We start from the raw sequence: 23,153 nt of genomic DNA on the forward strand, positions 1-23,153 counted from the left end.
TAACCTACACTGTAACACGCAACACTTTGATGAATATTGTTACTCAGCTGATAGGAACTCTGTCGTACAGAACTTGTAAGTCGCTTTGGATAAAAGCGTCAGCTAAATGACTAAATGTAAATGTGAATGTAAATGCCTTGTAGAATTCCACACATAAGAAAGAAAGATACTGGGATGAATAAACAAAATAGGAAATAAAATGTAGAAATTCATGCAATACATAAATAAATATGAATCTCCATATATGAAATAGAACATTTAGATAAGGTGCTACTGAGATGTTTTGGTGAGTTCTTTGTTTTTTTGTGGAAGTAGCCCTTCTTAAAAATGCATGAACATTCACTGATAATTGGTCTGTAGTGGAGTCTACAAGGTCTACATTGCCGGACCATGTAGAATCCGGACCTTGTAGACTGACATAATTCTGTGCATAGTTTAGTCTACACAGGCCATATTTCAAATAATCAAAATCTTACTTCATTCATCTTAAACATTCTTGATTTGGGGGATTGGTAGGGATGGGTACCTTTCACATTTGAACCGATACCGGTACCGGTACCTGTGAATCGATACCGGTACCCAACGGTACCTTTTTTCGGTACTTTAGTCTCAAGAAATTTAATTTACCTACCTCAGTCGTAAAAAAAAAATCCAAACTTCAAATAACTACAATTTCGACAGTTTTCGGCTTGTCATTGCTCCGACTGCTTTGTTGTTGAATCAAGTCAAATCCTAGGTAAGCATATATTGTGCGTGTGAACGTTGACATGAAAAGAAAAAAGTAAAAAAAAAAAAAATTAATACAATTTTTTTTTTTTTTTTTTTTTTTTGGTTTCTCACTTGATTCGATACTCGGTAGTACCGACGTGTTTCGGTTCGGTACCTCAAAAGTACCGAATTCGGTACCCATCCCTAGGGATTGGTAGTTCCCATGAAATCTGAAGTTGTTCAAACGACAACTGCGATCCACCTTGAATTAAATCACACAGCCGAGTGAAACCTTGTTGGATGCGTCACAGTCACGAAAGGGGCTACTTAATTAATTAATCCAACCCACTTTATTTATAGAGCACATTTAAAAACAACAACGTTTACGAAAGTGCTGTACAAGTCCTACAACATAAGATAAAAAAATAAAATAAAAATCTTTTTTTCCCGAAGCTTCGAATTAAAATCGAAGCTCGGCCCCGAAGCTTCGATTGCCAAAAAAAGCTTCGAAGGTCAGCCCTAATTGGGTCGCCGTTGAAATGCCTCTCTGTGCTTGACTCATCCCACCTTCCTACCCCGTATGAGGCTCTTACGGTAGGACTTTGATTGTTTATAGAAGAGGAATGTAATACTATGCAAAACTAGAAATAAACAGTTGATTTTACCAGCAGTAAGTTGCAAGCCACTTTCATACGGGGAACCGTGACAATTATTAGTATTATCTTATTTGCATATTGTCTCATTATTAGATAGGTTGATACTTTATTGATCCCCGGAGGGAAATTTAAGTAGACAGTATTTCAAGTCCTAATAGTGGGCTACTACTCACCTAATGCATGGCTGAACTGAACGTTAGAAGTGTCCGTGTCCCCGTCAATCATCACTGCCAGGTCCGACTTAATTTAATCGGCTATGGTCTCTTATCATCTCTCCACATCGGATGTGGTTGTCATAAGATGGACTGATATCCGCTCTGTTCTTCTTGCAGAGCAAAATTAGCGGCTTAAACTTATTGAAAGGAAGTTCACATTCAGTTTCGATTCGATTGTTTGCTAGGAATTATGGGATTTGCTGTTGGATGTATGGACTCTACCAGACGGGGACATGGTATTTAATCGCACGATAGACTACAACGACCAAGTAGAATAGCGTGACCCAGATTCACTTCACATGCAAATCTTTTTTTCCCACACGGAAAAACCACACCGCACTGTACAGCCCTGGTTGAATGTAGGCTAATGTTTTACTATTTTTTTAAATTAATTTAGGAGTGAAATGCGAATGAAGTGTTGAAATCACTACTCGCAAGGTTGCCCCCAAATATTATTTACCACTCGCACAGGCCAAATTAAGGGGCAATTTGCGATAATCTCGTCTCAGTGTACAGCCCTGGCTATGGCGTGGGGCGCCCGGGGACCGATCCAAGTGCTCCTGTCTGTCTTCGTCAGGGACGCCACAGCATTAGCGATCTGTTCTGCATGTTTTTCCATTGGGTTTATCTCTTTTTTGGGGGGGGGCTTGTGAGCATGGGGAGAACATGCAAACTCCAGACAGAAAGGCCCAGGAGATACCCCATAGGCTTGGGCGGTATGACGGTATTAAGGTATACCGGGGTATTTAGAAATCCCGACGGTATTGAAAATTGTTGTTGCTAGTGGAGCAAGCAAATAATCCGTCTCTTATTATATGTGAACTAAAGAGTACAAGGTTTACACAACAGCCCCCACCCGCTGTTTTATTGTATTTGTACCGTCCTGTACTATCCGCTGTCAGCTGTTTATCTCTCTCTGAGCTTGATTAGCTAGAATTAGCTCACGTTAGCTAGCGTTAGCTCTGCGGCTAATCTTAGATTACCCTGAACTAAATCAATGACTAGGTTATAAAGCATTCAAGTAGTTTTCACTGCACATAGAAGTAGCCAAACAGCGGGAGCATTTCGGGAGCATATGACCAAAACCCAGGCAATTTCGAGCCGTTAAGGAATCAAATAGTCTGCCATGGCTACATGCTAACGTTAACGGTGCGGGCTTCTACCATTCTGAGACTGAGAGCTAACAATGATTTGTTTACTTGGTAACACGGGTTGCCCCCCCCCCCCCGCGCTGATGAAAATGAAAGTCATACCGTCATATACCGTATACCGGGGTATTATGTCATCAAAATATGACGGTGTGAAAAAAAGGATACCGCCCAAGCCTAATACCCCACCTGGCAACCTAGTCCCCAGGCGGGAATCGAACCCAGGACCTTCTTGCTTTGAGGCGACAGTGTTAACGACTGCAAGATCTTATCCGTCATACAACAATATCCCAACTACAACATTATCGCATACAAAACGGGTATGGCAACTATACGTTAACTAATGGAACATATTATAAAACTATTCATGTGTATTTTAGGTGGCACAGTGGTGTATCCTCAATATTGCAAAATAGAATAGGTCTTATATATGCTGCATGGCATGGCATCACATCACTCATACATCCTCTGGTAGTATTTTCCAGGTTGAGAATTTACTTGTGGTAGTTTAGCCGCATTTCTGGATATATTTTTCAAGACAAACGGATCAGGAGATCATTTGAAAATCGAAGAGGCACTAGAGGAAAGGTCAGGGGGTCACCAAAATCAATATGGTTCTTCCTCTAAGGGTGGTGAATGTGCAGAGCAAATTTGAAAAGATTTCACTTCAAGCTATTGGAGCAAAACTGTTCAGAGCTCTGGGATATGTGTGAGATTATGTGAAGCATAAATCAGCTTTGATTTTCTGTGAAAACTGAAGTGTCCTGATATCGAGTTGTTTCCCAATGTGTGGTTTTAGGAAGAGGAAAACGACTCTTTTATAGCTTAGATTAGATGTGAAATATATCGTGATATGCTGAGTATTGTGAATTTTTTTTTTGTTATTTTTTTTGATCAAATTTAATTTATTACCTTTTTTCAACTGCAAAGTAAAACTGTCAACATGTTTTATCTAATAAAATAAAGTTCAGTCTGTTCATCTCACTTCAATAATTTTTATTGCAGAGCATGGTATTTTCTCAAGCAGACGGATGTAAACACTGTAATCTGTGTTGCATGTACCTGACAAACTGAACTGTTTGTATTACAGTCATATTCCAACTTAACTGAATGCACATGTGTGTGTGGACTACTGCTTTATTTTTTATTTTTTATGAATAATTAAATATCGATACTAGTCGTCCCTGTATCGATACAGTATCGCCACGCAAAGTATCGCGATATTACTACGTATCGATTCCCCCCCCCACCCCTAAAACATGATGTTACTGCTGTTAGAATACTGATCCATGTGAGTTGACCTCTCCTTGTAATCCTCTGCCTCACCTAACTCCTGCTTTGTTTTTCATTTAGTTTCCACTGACGTTACCAGGGGCACAGGAGGGTTCCACCAATCACAGAGCAGCATGAGCACAGCTGTAGAACCCCCCGTCACAGGTGGAGCTCCTACATGTTACTACTATATTACATATTTCTATTGTATTACATATTTCTACTATATTACATATTGCTACTGTATTACATCTTACTACTATATTACATATTTATTTTCTACTATATTACATATTACTACTATATTACATATTGCTACTGTATTACATCTTACTACTATATTACATATAGCTACTGTGTTACATCTTACTACACATATTACTACTATATTGGCAGCATCTGTTGTATGAAGAAATTATCATAACTAACTAACTAACTAACTAACATGTTTCCTTCCTTCCTAAATGCTAAACTATTTATTATTTATTTGGTATTATGTTTAACACTAACAAGGAAACAGTGATACAGCCAACACAGCTGTCTTTGAGAGGTTGTTTTGGGCTCAGTATCAAAGCTGGGCATCTTGGGGATTTCATAGGTACCCGTACCAGCCATTTTGTGCCTTGTGGGGCGAGTCACCAACGGAATTGTCAGGTAGCTCAACGAGGAAATTAATGGAACGCTGAATAACAACAAAATTAAAACTTAAAATACCAATTTATCAGGCTGAGTACCATTTTCTGGAAATGTATAACTTACCAGTGGCGTACTGCGATGCAGACCTAGACGGTCGACCCGGGTTCGCCTCCCGCTCCCGGACGGATTTATCGCATGTCCTCCCACACATCTTCTCCCGTTCTCCCTCCTCTGTCGGTCCTGTAAAAATGCTAAAAATAAATCTAAAAATATACATAATATATATAAAAAAACACTGACAAATATTGATTTATGACCAGATGCCATTTTGGGACCGGATCCCAAATTGCTTAAAAGTTTCGATTTTAATATCAAACATATTCAAGTATTAACATCACTAACACTTCACAAAAGCATGTAGAATGTATATTATCATCAATACGTTAGTTTAGCAATAGGTTAAAAGTGCCATTAGATAGATTTAACTTTTAGATTTTGTGAAGTCTAGTCGCGAGGGCGACCATTTTGGAAATTTTGAACCGTGGGAATTGTAATCTTTTTGCGGCCATTTTGTAGAGGACATGCATATCTGTCGATCAGCGTTGGAATTTTTCCGAACTACACTTCCTGGAAGATTATATGGGGTTCAAGGTTCAGAGCTCTGTATGAATTCTTTCAACAACTGTTATTATTCGGGATAATAAGCCACAAAAGGTAAAGTTTTTGACACATTTTAAAACGCAGTTAGTTTCTCTTCCCTTTAGTTAACATGTAGGAACAATTAGATCTGAAATTAGTTTCAAAACGGTTGCACTGTGGGGGAAATTAAAGTACAGTAGATTACAGTAGATTTCATTATCTGTTCTTATGCATGCCTGGTGATACTAAATCCAAATTGAACTCAGGCATTTGAAAGATAATATATAAATGTGCGAATTGGCTATAATAAGGTTATTTCAAATTGCATTGGTCCGGATGGGAGAATTCAGTACTGTATCTACAGAACCTTCGGTTTAATCATCTTCCCTTTATTAATTTCCTTCGATTTTTTTTATTTTTATTTTTTTATACACATGATCTCAAGAGGGTACTGAATGAGATCAGTGGCAGTTTTTAATGTTTGGTCATTATTAGCATGGTGTTATTCACTGTCAAAGATGCAAAGAAAAATCATAATTCACATTCTCCTTTGTTTCATCACAATTTAAGCAAGCCTAGTAATAGACACACTATTTCTGACACTGTGAATACATTCCCTGAGGTCCATAGATGTCCCTAGATACCAAGAATATGCAAATGGACTTTGTAGAAGTGGAGCAATATTCCATTTACCTAGGTATATATTTTAGGCGAAAATATTCCACGGGTGTAACAGGTTAAATGGGCATTTCACCAAATAACAATCGTGATTTGTTTTGCACATAACCTCACACACATCCCAAAACACTAAACAGTTTTGCACACACTAATTTAGTTTGACAGTTATTGAGAGTAAATTAGTTTGAATACACACCCTCACACCCACACACTAGGGCTGCACGATTTTGGGAAATAATCGAATTGCGATTTTTCTGACAGATATTGCGATTACATTTGCGACTATAATAAAAAATATATATAAGCAGCCCCACAGAGGTTTATTGTAAAATGCGGCTTGCATCTGGCCTACGCGGTGGGTCTTTTCGGGACACCGAGCCTGAAAATGTTTATTTTTACCTGGGAATCGATACCGGTACCCAACGGTACCTTTTTTCTGTACTTTACTCTCCCTCTCTGAAGTCTAAACTTCACGACACACAATCTAAAACCTCTTACCTCCCTCTCCCAAACCGATCTTGTATCTCAATGGGACTTCCTGGTTAAAAAAAGAAAAACGATTTTTTTGCGATTTGATAATTGCATCATTCCAAATCACGATTTTGATTAAACATTTATTAATCGTGCAGCCCTACCACACACAGACGCTACCGAATGCATAATGTCCACGGATAGGCTCCGCCTACCACAGACCTAACACATTTAATTTTTTCTTTTTTTTTTCTTTTAATTACTTCAGCTAAGGGCCTCTTCCTTCGTTTTCACTCTCTCCTCTCCCTGCCACTAGGGGCACCCAGGCAACAGATTTATGCCTAGTCTCCACTAGCTATGGCTTGTCTGGCACACAATGAGAATCTTCATAGTCTTCACAACCTGGCCAAAGCTGGCTGGGACTATTGTCTCATGGTTTAGCTTGTGTACCACAGTTGCTGGTGTGAATTTTGTAAGGTTGCCTAGCAACCGGAGAGTTTACAAGCAACGCAATTGAGACACAAACCCAACCATACCATACTATACCATACTAGACCATGGCTAGCCCCAGCCAGGTGGAACATGGCTAATGGAGACAAGGTATTACAATGCTCAAACATTACTGTCTTACTGTTTTTGTTTGGAAAACGTAACAGTTAATAATTATAGTTTGTTTATCATGTGTCTTTCTTTTCCCCAACACTAGAGACGTCCAACACAGAGATCAGTATAGATAAAGGTAAGTTTATTTTTGTTTATCACAACCTCTTCCTTTTCAATTTAGTTCCCCTCCTCGCCACTAGAGGCAGCAGACAAGAGTTTCTTCTTCAATGCATTCTTGATTGATGGAATACATTTCTCATGCGTGATTACGAAACCTAGCCGCATTTCTCATAGACGCTCTCTGATTGGCCGACGCCTGTTTCTACACTGGTTAAGCTTAGGCACTCTTCGAAGTTGGTTAAGGTTAGAGTTTGTCTTAGAGTGTGACGGCTGACGGCAAGTTCTTTCGCCGGTTAAGCTTAGGCACTCTTTCGAAGTTGGTTAAGGTTAGAGTTTGTCTTAGAGCATGGCGATAGAACGCCAGGTAGTGTGCAGGCTGTTTGACGTGGAAATGGGCAAAGACACAGCTCGTCACGGATTGGGCAAACGCGTCAGTGGCCAATCAGAGAGCGTCAGTCAGTGCCAATCAGAGAGCGTCTCCGAGAAATGCGGCTAGGTTTCGTAATCACGCATTTCTCATGATTAATCACAACCTGTTTCTCTCTGTCTTTCTCTCTCCCACCACCAGAGGAGCCCCAATCTGAGGTCAAGGCGACCACTCCGCCAAAGAAGGGGACTAAGCCAGAGGATGATGAGCAGCCAGCTGCTGCTGCTCCTGGTCCTGCTAGTGCCGCCGCCGCCGGGGCTGGAGGCGATGAGGAAGAGGAGGAGGAAGAGTATGTAGTGGAGAAGGTCATGGACCGACGCGTGGTGAAGAGCAAGGTGCAGTTCCTTCTCAAATGGAAAGGCTTCTCACAGTGAGTATGACGGGGTTCTTTTTTTTTGGTCTACTTTTTCTCCCATTTTCTATTTTTCTCCCATCCCAATTTCGTATCGTCCAATTCTACCCTCTCCTGTCTCGAACGCTGTTAGGCCATGCCTCCGACAAGCCTGCTGCAATGTGGACGAAGCCTTAAATCACGTGTCCCCTCCGGTACTCGAGGAAGCAGCCATCGCTTTTTTTCACCTGCACAGCGCGATCTCTCAGCGTCGGGGGGGTCTGCGTGGCCGCCCCCGTCGCTTCCTGATTCTGCTGCGCAGGCGCACCAACCAACCTGTAGGTGTCGCTGTCCACAACGTCCGATCCCCACCCATCAGCTTCCCACCCCCTAATACTGCCAATTGTATTAGTATGAACGACCAGCCAAGCTGATAGCAATGCGGAGAGCTGGGCTCGAACCCAGCGTCTCCTGCATTGGTGGTGAGCGCCTTGCCCACTGCACCACCTAGCCGCCCAGTATGATAGGGTTCTTATTAGAAAGGCTTCTCACAGTGAGTATGACGGGGTTCTTATTAGAAAGGGTTCTCAGAGTGAGTATGGCAGGGTTCTTATTAGAAAGGGTTTTCGGAGTGAGTATGACAGGGTTCTCAGAGTGAGTATGACAGGGTTCTTATTAGAAAGGGTTCTCGGAGAGTATGGCAGAGTTCTTATTAGAAAGGGTTCTCAGAGTGAGTATGGCAGAGTTCTTATTAGAAAGGGTTCTCAGAGTGAGTATGACGGGGTTCTTATTAGAAAGGGTTCTCGGAGAGTATGGCAGAGTTCTTATTAGAAGGGGTTCTCAGAGTGAGTATAACAGCCACGTTCTTGAATACATTTTTCTCTCATGTCCTAATTAGGGAAATCTTTGAAAAAAGATTATCACAGATTTCTTATTTTCCATCTCTTTTTTTATTGTCTTCTGTATTCTATTTCCATCTCCATTTTATTGTCAACTCTATTTTATTTCCCTCTCTATTCCCCGTCTCTCCCCAGCGACGACAACACGTGGGAACCACAAGACAACCTGGACTGTCCCGACATCATAGCTGAGTACATGGTGAAACACAATGAGAAGGAGAAGGAGCAGCAGAAGAAGAAGAAGGAGGGAAAGAGGAAAGCCTCCGAGGGTGCCGGAGACGCAGGAGAGGAGAAAGCGGGCAAGAAGAAGAAAGAGGAGGTGAGAGGACCGTTTTTAAAGGACCATACCAGTGTAATTATCAGCATTACCAGAGATTGTCCCCGTCTTTATGTGTATAAAGTGTATGTTTTGGTAGATCTCAGCCTAACTTTCACACTACCATTGATGTTGAAAAGGGTAGGAAATATTCTCCATGAAACGTGAAAGTCGCCAGGCGGCATACTGTAGGTAATTCACCCTTATGAAAACCACAATGCCTTCTACCTTCACTAATGTTACTTCTGTTATTCTCAACTACTACAAGCCATTCATATTCAACCAGGAGCACATGATCAATATGGAACTATAAATTGTGATACAGCTAATGCAGTCATGTTGCAACGTTCTATCTATCAAGTCTCAAATTGCAACCAAAATGAGGTTGAGAGTGTAAATGAGGGTGAGTAAATGAGGTTGAGTGTATGAGAGTGTAAATGTATTATTAAGCAGATTCTTTACTGATGGGGGGGGGGGGTAAAAATTCTGTAAATCTGTACCAAAAAAAACAAGCACAGGTGCTATATAGGTATTGATTTGATCATTTCGATAAAACATATTTTAGAACATTTGTATTAATTTTCCCTCTTTCTCTCAGGCTGAGAAGGCGAGAGGTTTTGGTCGAGGTCTGGTGCCAGAGATGATCATTGGAGCCACAGACTCCAGCGGAGAGCTAATGTTCCTCATGAAATGGTAAAGAGTGTTACATGCACACGCATAACACACACACACACACACATTCCTGTATGGCTATACTTGTCATGATAGGCCTATCATTTATATCACCGTATATTTTTTTAATTTGGACGTTAACGGTATATATCACGGTATCTGTGTTTTTCCTATAATAATAATAATAATAATAATAATAATAATAATAATAATAATAATAATAATAATTTATAATAATAATAATAATAATAATAATAATAATAATAATAATAATAAAAAATGCTTCAGGAGCAGTAAAATACTTTGGAATGGATTTATTCTACACACACACCCAGCTAATTAAGTGAAATATATATATATATCAACTATCCAGTTCGTTTTTAGAGAGTAGTGTTTAAAATCATTTGGGGGAGGGAGAGAGGGAGAACCTGTTGTGATTTTCCACTGCAAAGACGTAACGATACGTTGGTCATGGATGTGCAAATCTATGAAATTTCACATACTCTCAATCACCTGGGAACAAGGTTACACCCTCCTCTCTTCCTGCCTCTCCTCTCCCCTCTCATCTCACCCTCCTCTCCTCCCCTCCTCCTGTCTCCTCCCTTGCAGGAAGAACTCCGATGAGGCAGACCTGGTCCCGGCCAAGGAGGCCAACGGCAAATGTCCCCAGGTTGTCATCTCCTTCTATGAGGAACGCCTCACCTGGCACTCCTACCCCACCGAGGAGTAGGAGAAGAAGGATGAGGAGAAAAAAGACTAGAGGGTGGATGGGGGGGGGGGGGGGGGGGGGGGGTGAGGGAGGCCGGTTCCAGAAAGCTGCTTCCCTTCCATGTTTCCTTGGGTTGAGTCGAGAGAGGAGAGAAAAGGAGGAGACGGTGGATGGAATCTGATTTGGCCGTCGGTTATATCTTTTTAGCCTTGTTGGTTTAAACACAGAAACCTTCAGACCTTGTCATGAGGTTTTTAAGTTGGAATCTGTCTTCCTGTGTTTCACAAAAGTCCTTGTTTGTTTTTGGGTTGTAGTTTTCTGGTGTACAGGTTCAAAGACATCGGTTCACAACACGGTACCGGTGAGAAATAGTTTTTTTTACCACAACACTGTTTTGGTGAGTTTGTGTGCATGTTAATAACTAAGTCATTCATTCCTGGTCTCTTGACGGAGAGTGGCGGCGGTGGTCATCTTGATAGACAAACGTCTGACGAGGCATTTTTGTGTTTGCGGCCATAACTTGCTAAATGTTCATTTAAAATATCACGATAGAGGCCTTTCACGGAATGTTCATAATTTTTTATTTTACATTTAGTCATTTAGCTGACACTTTTATCCAAAGCGACTTACAAGTTTTGTACAACAAGACGGCAGGAAACCGTACAACTCTTATCAGCTGATAGTGTCCAGCATAATGTCCTGTTTTGTGATATATGAGAAATATATCAACAAATCTGTAATGATTGTCATTTGTCAAATATGTTACAAATAATGGAACGACATCGCGCGCACATTAGGCATTTTCTTTCAAAAGTGGTTACCAACGGTTACAGGCAGCCATGATGGAAGAAATAACTACACAAGCATTCTATGTGAGGCCTCTTATTACATTCTGTATTTCACCATTGTTGTTTTTAGAATCTTTAATTGGAGGAAACATTGGAGGGGAAGTCTCTAGGCTCTGGCTGGGGGTGAGGAAGGGTTTTGAAGTTGTAGTCTAACAACTAAATGGGTGACGATGGAAGACCATCTTCTCTTTCGGTGTCTTCTGTTCTGATACAGAAGATACAAGGGTGGGAAGGACTACTACAGGCCAGACAAGCTTATAATACTTTTTTTTTTAATAAATTTTTTTTAAACCAATATCAGTTAAAAGTGGATATTAAATGGTATACAAACTGTTTTCGTGCCCTTCAGAGTGTGAGGGCAAACGGGCTTAAGTAGCAGCTGTTTCTCATCAAATGTGAATGTAGAAAATAAAATGTTTCTAGGCCTGGTAATGGCCCCTTCCCAACACTCTGACACAGAAACCATAATGTGGGCATTCTGGACTCTATGGTACAAACTTACAAACTGACTTGACTACATGGTAGTGAAACCGCATTGTGCATCTGAAGCGTTTTTGTCTAAGGGTCGCAAGTTGATGTTTAAAGGTAAAACACTGGGGTCGCAAGTTGATGTTTCCATGACAACGGCATCATTTGAATGAACATTCCAGCGTTCTGAATCTCGTGCATTGTCCGCACATGAAACAGTGCTGGTTCCCAAGACAACATCATCAAAATTCTATCTTTTGGGGTACCAAAGTAGTACCAGAGTACTCCAAGGAAACTATAAAAGAAGGCAGGGTCATCACATCAGAATACCAGCGTTGCTCTGCTTGGTGCCAGACTTTGTTGCCAGTTCTATTGAAGCCTATATTAAAATTCAAAATATACTATAAGCTATCCAAGGATATACTACGCGAGATGACCCTTCCTCCTTTTATAGTTTCCTTGTAGTGCTCTAGGAAAGGCTGCGTCCATTCTCGCTCTAGTCTGTTGTGCGATAAATCTAATCTGCTCCAACCTACTTCTAGAAAAACTTAACACTATATGAAGTTCATATTTGTGTTTGAAAATGATTATGTCAAACTGTCAATCAATGCACAATTAGTTCATTAAACATACAAACATTTTCACAGCATATCGTTTCAGTTTTATCAGCGTGATATGATCGTTTATCATGTTAGTTTCAAGGGTCTGAACAGAGATTGGCACCACAATGAGTCTGTAGGCTGATAGGAGGATATACCCAGGTATGCCTTCCTAATCAAATGCTAGAAACATGGCTGACGAGAGGCATCATTCTTGTAACTAAGCAACAGTTTGACAAGAGCGTGACATCGACATCCGGCGCGACACGGCTAATGTCCTAACTGGTCAGGTCCTTATCCTGTAAAGGGTGGTTATACTCTGACCCCCCAATGTCAACATGAATCAAAGGCTGATAAGTTTGTATACAGGAGTACGGTGTAGTACTTGGTACCTCAGCTACACTACTACCCTCAATTATTACACAGTATTGCCCCACAGAAGTAAATTCCATAGTCTCGATTTGGAGATTGAAATTATGTTGCAAATAGTAGTTAGCTCTCCTTATTTTAACGTGACCTGTTACACATAATCTCATCCAACTAAGGTTCCAAGATGGATCAGTTTTTCTTACAGACCCAGGCAACCTTCACAAGATTACAATGTTTAAAAGGCATTTATTTTTCTGTATTACACATTTACAATGGTTCGCAGTGGCGTGGAAAACACTGCAATGTGTCAAACTATTAACGCAGAATTTTTTGAATCAGTGGAATAGTCGTTTGTTGCATCGAGCTCTCTTATTTCTGTATTACACATTTTGCTACGTTTCACGAGTTGGGACGTAGCCTGCGCATGCATACTGCTGCGAATTCTGTATTATATATTACTTAGTAGCTTAATTTGTAATCGGGTCTCGGTCAGTTGCTAGTTGATTTTCTTTTAGTAGTAGTTGTACCTGGGTCCGCTTGTTAGCTTTTATAATCTGTTTCTGAACCTCTTGTCTCTTTCTGTCCGTCTCGCTCCCTCTCTGTATTTAGCAGATTAGCCTGTGTTGTATTGTTGCATGTCTTAATCGTTTTCATGGCATACTTTTAATTGTTTAATGTATTTTGGACAATAAAGATTTTTTTTGGTTTTGGTATTTAAGTTGTATGGCGTTTATGTGGCTGCATTGCACATATGATGGGCATGAGAGAATTCAAGGTGATGGTCCTCTGTGAAACTAGCTAATCAGCCTTAAGTATGGACGTCCTGTGTAATGACTGCTACGTGGTGCAGTGGGCAAGTCTCTCCTAACTCCTCCTATACTCCTCCTGTACTCCCCTTCTCTCCTCCTGTCCCCCCTTCTTTCCTCCTGTACTCCCCTTCTCTCCTCCTGTCCCCCCTTCTTTCCTCCTGTACTCCCCTTCTCTCCTCATGTCCTCCCCTTCTCTCCTCCTGTCCCCCCTTCTTTCCTCCTGTCCTCTCCTTCTGTCCTCCCCTTCTCTCATGTTCTCTCCTCCTGTCCCCCCTTCTCTCATGTACTCCCCTTCTTTCCTCCTGTCCCCCCTTCTCTCCTCCTGTCCTCCCCTTCTCTCCTCCTGCCCTCTCCTTCTGTCCTCATGTCCTCCCCATCTCTCCTCCTGTCCTCTCCTTCTCTCCTCATGTCCTCCCCTTCTCTCCTCCCCTTCTCTCCTCCTGCCCTCTCCTTCTCTCCTGTCCTCCCCTTCTCTCCTCCTGCCCTCTCCTTCTCTCCTGTACTCTCCTTCTCTCCTGTACTCTCCTTCTCTCCTCCTGCCCTCTCCTTCTCTCCTGCCCTCTCCTTCTCTCCTGTACTCTCCTTCTCTCCTCCTGCCCTCTCCTTCTGTCCTCATGTCCTCTCCTTCTCTCCTCCTGTACTCCCCTTCTCTCCTCCTGTACTCCCCTTCTCTCCTCCTGTCCTCCCCTTCTCTCCTCCTGTCCTCCCCTTCTCTCCTGCCCTCTCCTCCTGTCCTCCCCTTCTCTCCTCCTGCCCTCTCCTCCTGTCCTCCCCTTCTCTCCTCCTGCCCTCTCCTTCTGTCCTCCCCTTCTCTCATGTTCTCTCCTGTCCCCCCTTCTCTCCTCCTGTCCCCCCTTCTCTCCTCCTGTCCTCCCCTTCTCTCCTCCTGTCCTCTCCTTCTGTCCTCATGTCCTCTCCTCCTGTCCTCCCCATCTCTCCTCCTGTCCTCCCCTTCTCTCCTCCTGTCCTCTCCTTCTCTCCTCATGTCCTCTCCTTCTGTCCTCCCCTTCTCTCCTCATGTCCTCCCCTTTTCTCCTCCTGTCCTCCCCTTCTCTCCTCATGTCCTCTCCTTCTCTCCTGTACTCTCCTTCTCTCCTCCTGCCCTCTCCCTCTCTCCTCCTGTACTCCCCTTCTGTCCTCCTGGCGTGTAGCTTTATGCCAAGCAAGCAGTGCAAAAACTTACCGTAGTGGCATGCAGTAATGCGCCTTTCATTTTCCGCCGCCCAGCGCCCAGGTCGCGCGGAAATAGGCTGTCTATTGCCATTCTCTTTGACAAACTCTAACCTTAACCAGCTCCTTAACAACGCCTAAACTTAACCGTTCTAACCTTAACCAACTCCGAAACAATGCCTAACCTTAACCATAGAAATTATATTGCCATTCTCTTTGACAAACTCTAACCTTAACCAGCTCCTTAACAGCGCCTAAACTTAACCGTTCTAACCTTAACCAACTCCGAAACAATGCCTAACCTTAACCGGCGAAAGAATACACGTTAAAAAAAAATCACGTTAAAAAATATTTTTGATGGGATTCGAACTCGCCAGCAAACAAGCCATAGGATCCACAGCCATGTGTCCTTGCCAATTGAGCTAGTGCCAGATAGTGAATAAGAGGCGGTGACTTATATATATTGAGCTCCAACCAAGGCGGGATCTCATGCGCATGCGCGGGCACCTCGCGCGAGCACGCCGGCGCACGCACGCACCTGAGCGAGCACGCCGCCGCCGGTGCACGCACGGTAGCATTTGTCTGAAAAGAAGGGCGCTTTACCGCACTAGCGTGCGGTGACGAATGCGGAAGCATTTTTGCACTGCTTGCTTGGCATTAACGTACAGGCGTCCTCCTGTCCTCCCCTTCTCAACTCCTGTCCTCCCCTTCTCTCCTGCCCTCTCCTCCTGTCCTCCCCTTCTCTCATCCTGCCCTCTCCTTCTGTCCTCCCCTTCTCTCCTCCTGCCCTCTCCCTCTCTCCTCCTGTACTCCCCTTCTCTCCTCCTGCCCTCTCCCTCTCTCCTCCTGTACTCCCCTTCTCTCCTCCTGTCCTCCCCTTCTCAACTCCTGTCCTCCCCTTCTCTCCTGCCCTCTCCTCCTGTCCTCCCCTTCTCTCATCCTGCCCTCTCCTTCTGTCCTCCTGTCCTCCCCTTCTCTCCTCTTGCCCTCTCCTCCTGTACTCCCCTTCTCTCCTCCTGCCCTCTCCTTCTGTCTGGTCCTCTGTGAAACTAGCTAATCAGCCTTAAGTATGGACGTCCTGTGTAATGACTGCTACGTGGTGCAGTGGGCAAGGCGCTCACCACGAATACTGGAGACGCTGGGTTCGTCTGTTCGAGCCCAGCGCTCCACATTGCTTTCAGTTTAGCTGGTCGTCCGTACTAATACACATTGGCAGTATTAGGGGTGGGAAACTGATGGGTGGGGATCGGGCGTTGTGGACAGCGACTCCTACAGGTCGGTTGGTGCGCCTGCGCAGTAGAATCAGGAAGCGATGGGGGCGGCGCCCCTCCAAAGTGCAGACCCCTGACGCTGAAAGATCGTGTCGCGCAGGTGAAAAAATGCGACTGCTGTTACCTCGAGTATCGGAGGGGACTCGTGCTATGTATGACTTAGTCCACATTGCAGCCGGCTTGTGGGAGGCAAGAAACAGCGTTCGAGACGGGAGGTTGAATTGGATGATACGAAATTGGGATGGGAGAAAAAGTGGATAAAAAAAAAATATATGTCCTGTGTAAAGCAATAGCTAATCAGTCTTTAGTAGGGGCATTCTGCATTTTTCTCGTGAAAATGAGTGAATATGCTCTATAAAATTTTGTAGAACTAAGGGATATCTAAGCACAAAAAAATTTATGATTCTCCAAAAGAGGTCCAACTTGCAACACTTTCTCATTTAGTGCGGTTAGTACATATACCAGCAAGTGACTATCAAACATTAATCAAAAATAGGTTTTCATCCAATAGGCACAGTTTGGAGGCATTTTTAGCTGCTCTTTCATTCACTTGCTGACATCACTAAGAAGATAGGAATAGATGTTTGGTTCCTAACTAAACTAAACACCAAAAATACATCCATAGAGAGACTGCCATCTAATAGTTAAATGGGGCCCTGATGTCGGTGGTGACGAGCTGATGACATCACCTGGCACCAAGATCAGCCAATATTCTTTTTCAATTCAATTCAAACTTTAATACGGATTCATGGTCCAGATGAAAAAAAACCTATATAAAACTACACAACAGGCAAAAATAACATCACTTAATATACACATCATTATATGCTAATGTCCGTTAAAGCCAGAATGATCTAATTTCCAGAGTAATTTAGCCGACGGATACATTTATACATGAGATTTCTTAAAACAGCTTGGGAGGTATTGACACGTGCAGCCACTAACATTTCACTTGCACTTCACCATCTGGGTATTTTAAGTAATATTCTCATGGCATCATTATAAAAGCTACTTGAAGTCTCCGCAAACCTTTGTGGCTTGACCACAAGTGTGCAGTATAAAGTGGTGTACAATATGCTCTGAACTATACACATACTAAACTTGCGGCGGACTCAGGCTGTTTGAAGGGCAGGGACGAAAAGAAAAACATGGGACCCCATCAGTGAGCAAAAAGCTATGATGCGTCATGTATGGTGAAATAGTTTTCATCCTTGATTAAGATTAACATTAACAAGTAGATTTATCATGGTGTTTGAAAAGTAAATTATCATGGTGTTTGAAAAGTGGATTTATCATGGTGTTTGAAACTGAGATTTAACATGGTGGTTGAAAAGTAGATTATCATGGTGTTTGAAGGCCTAAACCATTGCTGCAGTGGTACATTTCTCAATGCTAAAGATATCAGTGAGGAATATAAATATTTGGGAAACAGCATTTTAATATGGTCTGGGTTGAAAAATAGTGAACCTATTCTCTAAAAGCTATTTACAACATATATTTTACAGGATATAAAACAGTTTAACAGTTAAAGTTATTTCAAGTGCCGTTGCGCTTCTTCCTTTCTCTCTCCTAACTCCTCCCCTTCTCTCCTCCTGTACTCCCCTTCTCTCCTCCTGTCCCCCCTTCTTTCCTCCTGTACTCCCCTTCTCTCCTCCTCTCCCCCCTTCATTCCTCCTGTACTCCCCTTCTCTCCTCCTGTCCCCCCTTCTCTCCTCCTGTCCCCCCTTCTCTCCTCCTGTCCCCCCTTCTCTCCTCCTGTCCCCCCTTCTCTCCTCCTGTCCTCCCCTTCTCTCCTCCTGTCCTCCCCTTCTCTCCTCCTGTCCCCCCTTCTCTCCTCCTGTCCTCCCCTTCTCTCCTCATGTTCTCTCCTCCTGTCCCCCCTTCTCTCATGTCCTCCCCTTCTCTCCTCCTGTCCCCCCTTCTCTCCTCCTGTCCTCCCCTTCTCTCCTCATGTCCTCCCCATCTCTCCTCCTGTCCTCCCCTTCTCTCCTCCTGTCCCCCCTTCTCTCCTCCTGTCCCCCCTTCTCTCCTCCTGTCCCCCCTTCTCTCCTCCTGTCCCCCCTTCTCTCCTCCTGTCCCCCCTTCTCTCCTCCTGTCCCCCCTTCTCTCCTCCTGTCCTCCCCTTCTCTCCTCATGTTCTCTCCTCCTGTCCCCCCTTCTCTCATGTCCTCCCCTTCTCTCCTCCTGTCCCCCCTTCTCTCCTCCTGTCCTCCCCTTCTCTCCTCATGTCCTCCCCATCTCTCCTCCTGTCCTCCCCTTCTCTCCTCCTGTCCTCTCCTTCTCTCCTCATGTCCTCCCCTTCTCTCCTCCTGCCCTCTCCTTCTCTCCTGTCCTCCCCTTCTCTCCTCCTGTCCTCTCCTTCTCTCCTCATGTCCTCCCCTTCTCTCCTCCTGCCCTCTCCTTCTCTCCTCATGTCCTCTCCTTCTCTCCTCATGTCCTCCCCTTCTCTCCTCCTGTCCTCCCCTTCTCTCCTCATGTCCTCCCCTTCTCTCCTCATGTCCTCCCCTTCTCTCCTCCTGTCCTCCCCTTCTCTCCTCCTGTCCTCCCCTTCTCTCCTCCTGTCCTCCCCTTCTCTCCTCCTGCCCTCTCCTTCTCTCCTCCTGTTCTCTCCTCCTGTCCTCTCCTTCTGTCCTCATGTCCTCCCCTTCTCTCCTCCTGTCCTCTCCTTCTCTCCTCCTGTCCTCCCCTTCTCTCCTCCTGCCCTCTCCTTCTCTCCTCATGTCCTCCCCTTCTCTCCTCCTGTCCTCTCCTTCTCTCCTCATGTCCTCTCCTTCTCTCCTCATGTCCTCCCCTTCTCTCCTCCTGTCCTCCCCTTCTCTCCTCCTGTACTCCCCTTCTCTCCTCGTGTTCTCTCCTCCTGTCCCCCCTTCTCTCCTCCTGTCCTCTCCTTCTCTCCTCATGTCCTCCCCTTCTCTCCTCCTGTCCTCTCCTTCTCTCCTCATGTCCTCCCCTTCTCTCCTCCTGTACTCCCCTTCTCTCCTCCTGTCCTCCCCTTCTCTCCTCCTGTCCTCTCCTTCTCTCCTCATGTCCTCCCCTTCTCTCCTCCTGCCCTCTCCTTCTCTCCTGTCCTCCCCTTCTCTCCTCCTGTCCTCTCCTTCTCTCCTCATGTCCTCCCCTTCTCTCCTCCTGCCCTCTCCTTCTCTCCTCATGTCCTCTCCTTCTCTCCTCATGTCCTCCCCTTCTCTCCTCCTGTCCTCCCCTTCTCTCCTCATGTCCTCCCCTTCTCTCCTCATGTCCTCCCCTTCTCTCCTCCTGTCCTCCCCTTCTCTCCTCCTGTCCTCCCCTTCTCTCCTCCTGTCCTCCCCTTCTCTCCTCCTGCCCTCTCCTTCTCTCCTCCTGTTCTCTCCTCCTGTCCTCTCCTTCTGTCCTCATGTCCTCCCCTTCTCTCCTCCTGTCCTCTCCTTCTCTCCTCCTGTCCTCCCCTTCTCTCCTCCTGCCCTCTCCTTCTCTCCTCATGTCCTCCCCTTCTCTCCTCCTGTCCTCTCCTTCTCTCCTCATGTCCTCTCCTTCTCTCCTCATGTCCTCCCCTTCTCTCCTCCTGTCCTCCCCTTCTCTCCTCCTGTACTCCCCTTCTCTCCTCGTGTTCTCTCCTTCTGTCCCCCCTTCTCTCCTCCTGTCCTCTCCTTCTCTCCTCATGTCCTCCCCTTCTCTCCTCCTGTCCTCTCCTTCTCTCCTCATGTCCTCCCCTTCTCTCCTCCTGTACTCCCCTTCTCTCCTCCTGTCCTCCCCTTCTCTCCTCCTGTCCTCTCCTTCTCTCCTCATGTCCTCCCCTTCTCTCCTCCTGCCCTCTCCTCTCCTCATGTCCTCCCCTTCTCTCCTCCTGTCCTCTCCTTCTCTCCTCCTGCCCTCTCCTTCTCTCCTCATGTCCTCCCCTTCTCTCCTCCTGTCCTCTCCTTCTCTCCTCCTGTCCTCTCCTTCTCTCCTCATGTCCCCCCCTTCTCTCCTGCCCTCTCCTCCTGTACTCCCCTTCTCTCCTCATGTCCTCCCCTTCTCTCCTCCTGTCCTCTCCTTCTCTCCTCCTGTCCTCCCCTTCTCTCCTCCTGTCCTCTCCTTCTGTCCTCATGTCCTCCCCTTCTCTCCTCCTGTCCTCCCCTTCTCTCCTCCTGCCCTCTCTTTCTCTCCTCCTGTCCTCCCCTTCTCTCCTCCTGTACTCCCCTTCTCTCCTCCTGTCCTCTCTTTCTCTCCTCCTGTCCTCCCCTTCTCTCCTCCTGTACTCCCCTTCTCTCCTCCTGTACTCCCCTTCTCTCATCCTGTCCTCTCCTTCTCTCCTCATGTCCTCTCCTCTCATCCTGTCCTCTCCTCTATCTATCCCTCTCTCCCCCCTCTCTATCTTCCCCATTCTCTCCATTAAACGTAATATATTGTACCTGGATACTGGCTGGATCAGTGGGATATTTTAATGGCAACAGGAGAGTATGCAAGTTATTTGTTGTTGTGTCGTTTGAATAATTCCTCTCCCTATCATCATTTTCATCCTCGCTTTCTTTAGCATCTCCATGACCATTTTCATCATCATTTCTCTCCATAGCATCATCTGCATTATCTTTCCTCAACTTCTTCATCATTTCTCTCCATAGAATCATTGCATTTTCTCTTTCCTACACTTCTTCACCATCTCTCTTCCTGATATAACCATTTCCCTCTTGAATATCTCCATCTTCATTGTCTGCTGTCTTTATCTAAGGTGGAGCAAATAATATTTGTTTTATAATAGTAATATAATTGTACTGTATAATATTCGTACTGTAGCCTACAATGTTATAATTGTATTATAAAATAAATAATATGTCATATAGCAGTACCACTAGCCCTCTTGCCTTGATTGGAATAAAAAGGGTCTATGGTCAGTCAACTTAAATGTTTAAGACACATTTTTCTGTCCAACATAAGCGTTATTGACCATGTTAGCATCAGATTCTCAGTCATAATCCAAACTATGGCTCTGTGAGACAAGCTTGTACACATAGCTAGTAGTGAGGACTTACAAATACATACCTGTATCCTTATCTCCTCCCTTACTATTGTTGCTTTGGATAAAATTTTTCAAAGAGAAGCATTTTTCAGCTGCTTTTTAATATTCTTCCGATTTCTTTCTCTCCTTGGCTTGGACTTTGTGCCTCAGTTAAACTAGCTTACTCTAACCCAGTGGTTCCCAAACTGTGGTGCGAGCATCCCTTGTGGTGCGCGAGCGCCCTCTAGGTGGTGCGTGACATGAAAAGGCTAATGGTGGTAAAAAAAAAAATCTTAGTCAAACCTTTAGTATTATGGATATTAAACATGCTGGCAGAGTATTGTCGTGAACATTTTAATTAAATAAAGAAATTCCCTATCCATATAGTCACTGTGGGAAGAGATAAAATAAGAAATTTAATCTGTGCACGGAGACCAGCAACAAATTTTTCTAACAGAAACCCATTGGGGGGTGCGCGAGCTAGGTCGGGAGGTGACAGGGGGTGCACGGCCAAAAAAGTTTGGGAATCGCTGCTCTAACCTAACCTAAAGGATACATTGGGGGGGGGGGGGGGGGGGAAATAGGGACAGTGCAGATCGAGAAACATCAAAATGTTAGCTAGATATTAGCCCATCGGTTCCTTGCAAAAACTCAGAAAATATTTGCTAATAGCCATATAATGTGTTTAGAATATAAGCAGGGTTTAACTATTTTGCAACACCCCTAGACTGTCTTCATCATGGCACCCATTTTGGGAAAGCCTGCCCTAGTAAGCTGCATCACATTTTATCCACTAACAGCAGTCATTAAGACACGTTATTTAATTTTATTGCTATGTTTTCACCACTCAATAGGGCCCTTTAGCATGACGTTTTTCAACCGTGGGGTGGGGGCACATGGTCAAGTTTAACCATTGGAAGGGCACCAATGGGCACATCCTCTCATTTTCGCCACTCAAAAGGGCATTTTAGCATGATGTTTTCAACTGTGGGGGCACAATTCAGTGGTGCAGTGCTGGTATAACGCGGTATAACGGCGTTTTACCTCGGTCACTGAGGCTGAAGTACGCGCAATCGCGCACGGATATGTTCCCGCGTGTACGCGCAGTCACGCACACAAAAATCCGCTGTTCCCATTCGTTGTAACTAAGTACCGGCTCGGCCCGCGGCCACCGTTTTTACATAACAAAAGCACAGGTAGAGTAGGCTGACCAAACGTCCTCTTTTGCCCGGACATGTCCTCTTTTCACGCCCTGCCCGGGGCGTCCTGGGGGGGGGTTTATTAATTCATCGAAATGTCCGGGGTTTCACTGTTTTTCAGTTTCAGTTTCAGTTTCACGGCCCTTTGCGAGCATCTGAAGGCTCGGAGCTGCATTTTTCGCAGAACATATAAATTACCGAATAAAGCGCTATTCGTCGCCGTTCGAATGCCATCTGGATCGCCAAAATCCGTGCCTCGGTTCTCGAGTTACATGCCGATATGTCAGGCATGCGACTTTTTACATGGCATTATCCAACCGGACTCCCGGAGAAGCATGCAGCTGCAGAGCCGCAGAGCCAGCGGCGCTCTCTGGGCCGCGCGCTGACGGCCGCGCTGTGAGGCAATAGTATCCAGCTGCAGGACGAGAGCACCAACACTCTCAGGACCGCAACACTTTAAGGACCCACACTTTAAGGACCCTCGCTTCCATTGGCTGATTTGGGTCACATGACCGTCCCACCCAATGGCTGAATTGGAGTATTGCACTGCGGGATTGATTGATTGATTGATTGATTGATTGATTGAAAACTTTATTAACAGATTGCAGAATGGGTACAGTACAGCTAAATACATACAATTGTTAAGGGGATGCAGACCAGAGAAAGACTTTCGTCTTGTTTACATCAGGGTCCCCCATTTTCAATTCATCATAACATATATGACATACACGACATACACAGATAGACAGTACTGCTACATCTATACATTTATGACATACCAGATTTGCAAATACAGTACTGTTTGTGATACAAAAGTTTCATACGCTGCTACCTTTTTCAGCTTCTCTATTTCAAAAAAAAAAAAAAAAAAAAATCTGTGCCAAAAAAAACTGTGCATGCGCACGCGCACGCGCGTGCACATGCACGCGCGTGGAGCGTTTGACCTACTGTCAATTTGCCACTGCACCA

The 23,153-nt window shown here is 44.5% G+C and overlaps 1 protein-coding gene across 1 annotated transcript; it reads left to right on the forward strand.

The window, feature by feature from the left end:
* Nucleotides 1-4,084: 4,084 nt before the first annotated feature.
* LOC311240919 (chromobox protein homolog 1-like) lies at nucleotides 4,085-10,552 on the forward strand. Its single transcript, XM_084329538.1, has 6 exons — nucleotides 4,085-4,164; nucleotides 7,130-7,162; nucleotides 7,715-7,943; nucleotides 8,939-9,122; nucleotides 9,718-9,812; nucleotides 10,401-10,552. The coding sequence occupies exons 1-6, from the start codon at nucleotides 4,134-4,136 to the stop codon at nucleotides 10,519-10,521; spliced, it is 693 nt and encodes a 230-aa protein (XP_084185664.1). The 5' UTR covers nucleotides 4,085-4,133; the 3' UTR covers nucleotides 10,522-10,552.
* Nucleotides 10,553-23,153: the final 12,601 nt, after the last annotated feature.

This window comes from Notolepis coatsorum (genome assembly GCF_963971535.1).
Source record: "Notolepis coatsorum genome assembly, chromosome: 14".
Classification (NCBI taxonomy): Eukaryota; Metazoa; Chordata; class Actinopteri; order Aulopiformes; family Paralepididae; genus Notolepis; species Notolepis coatsorum.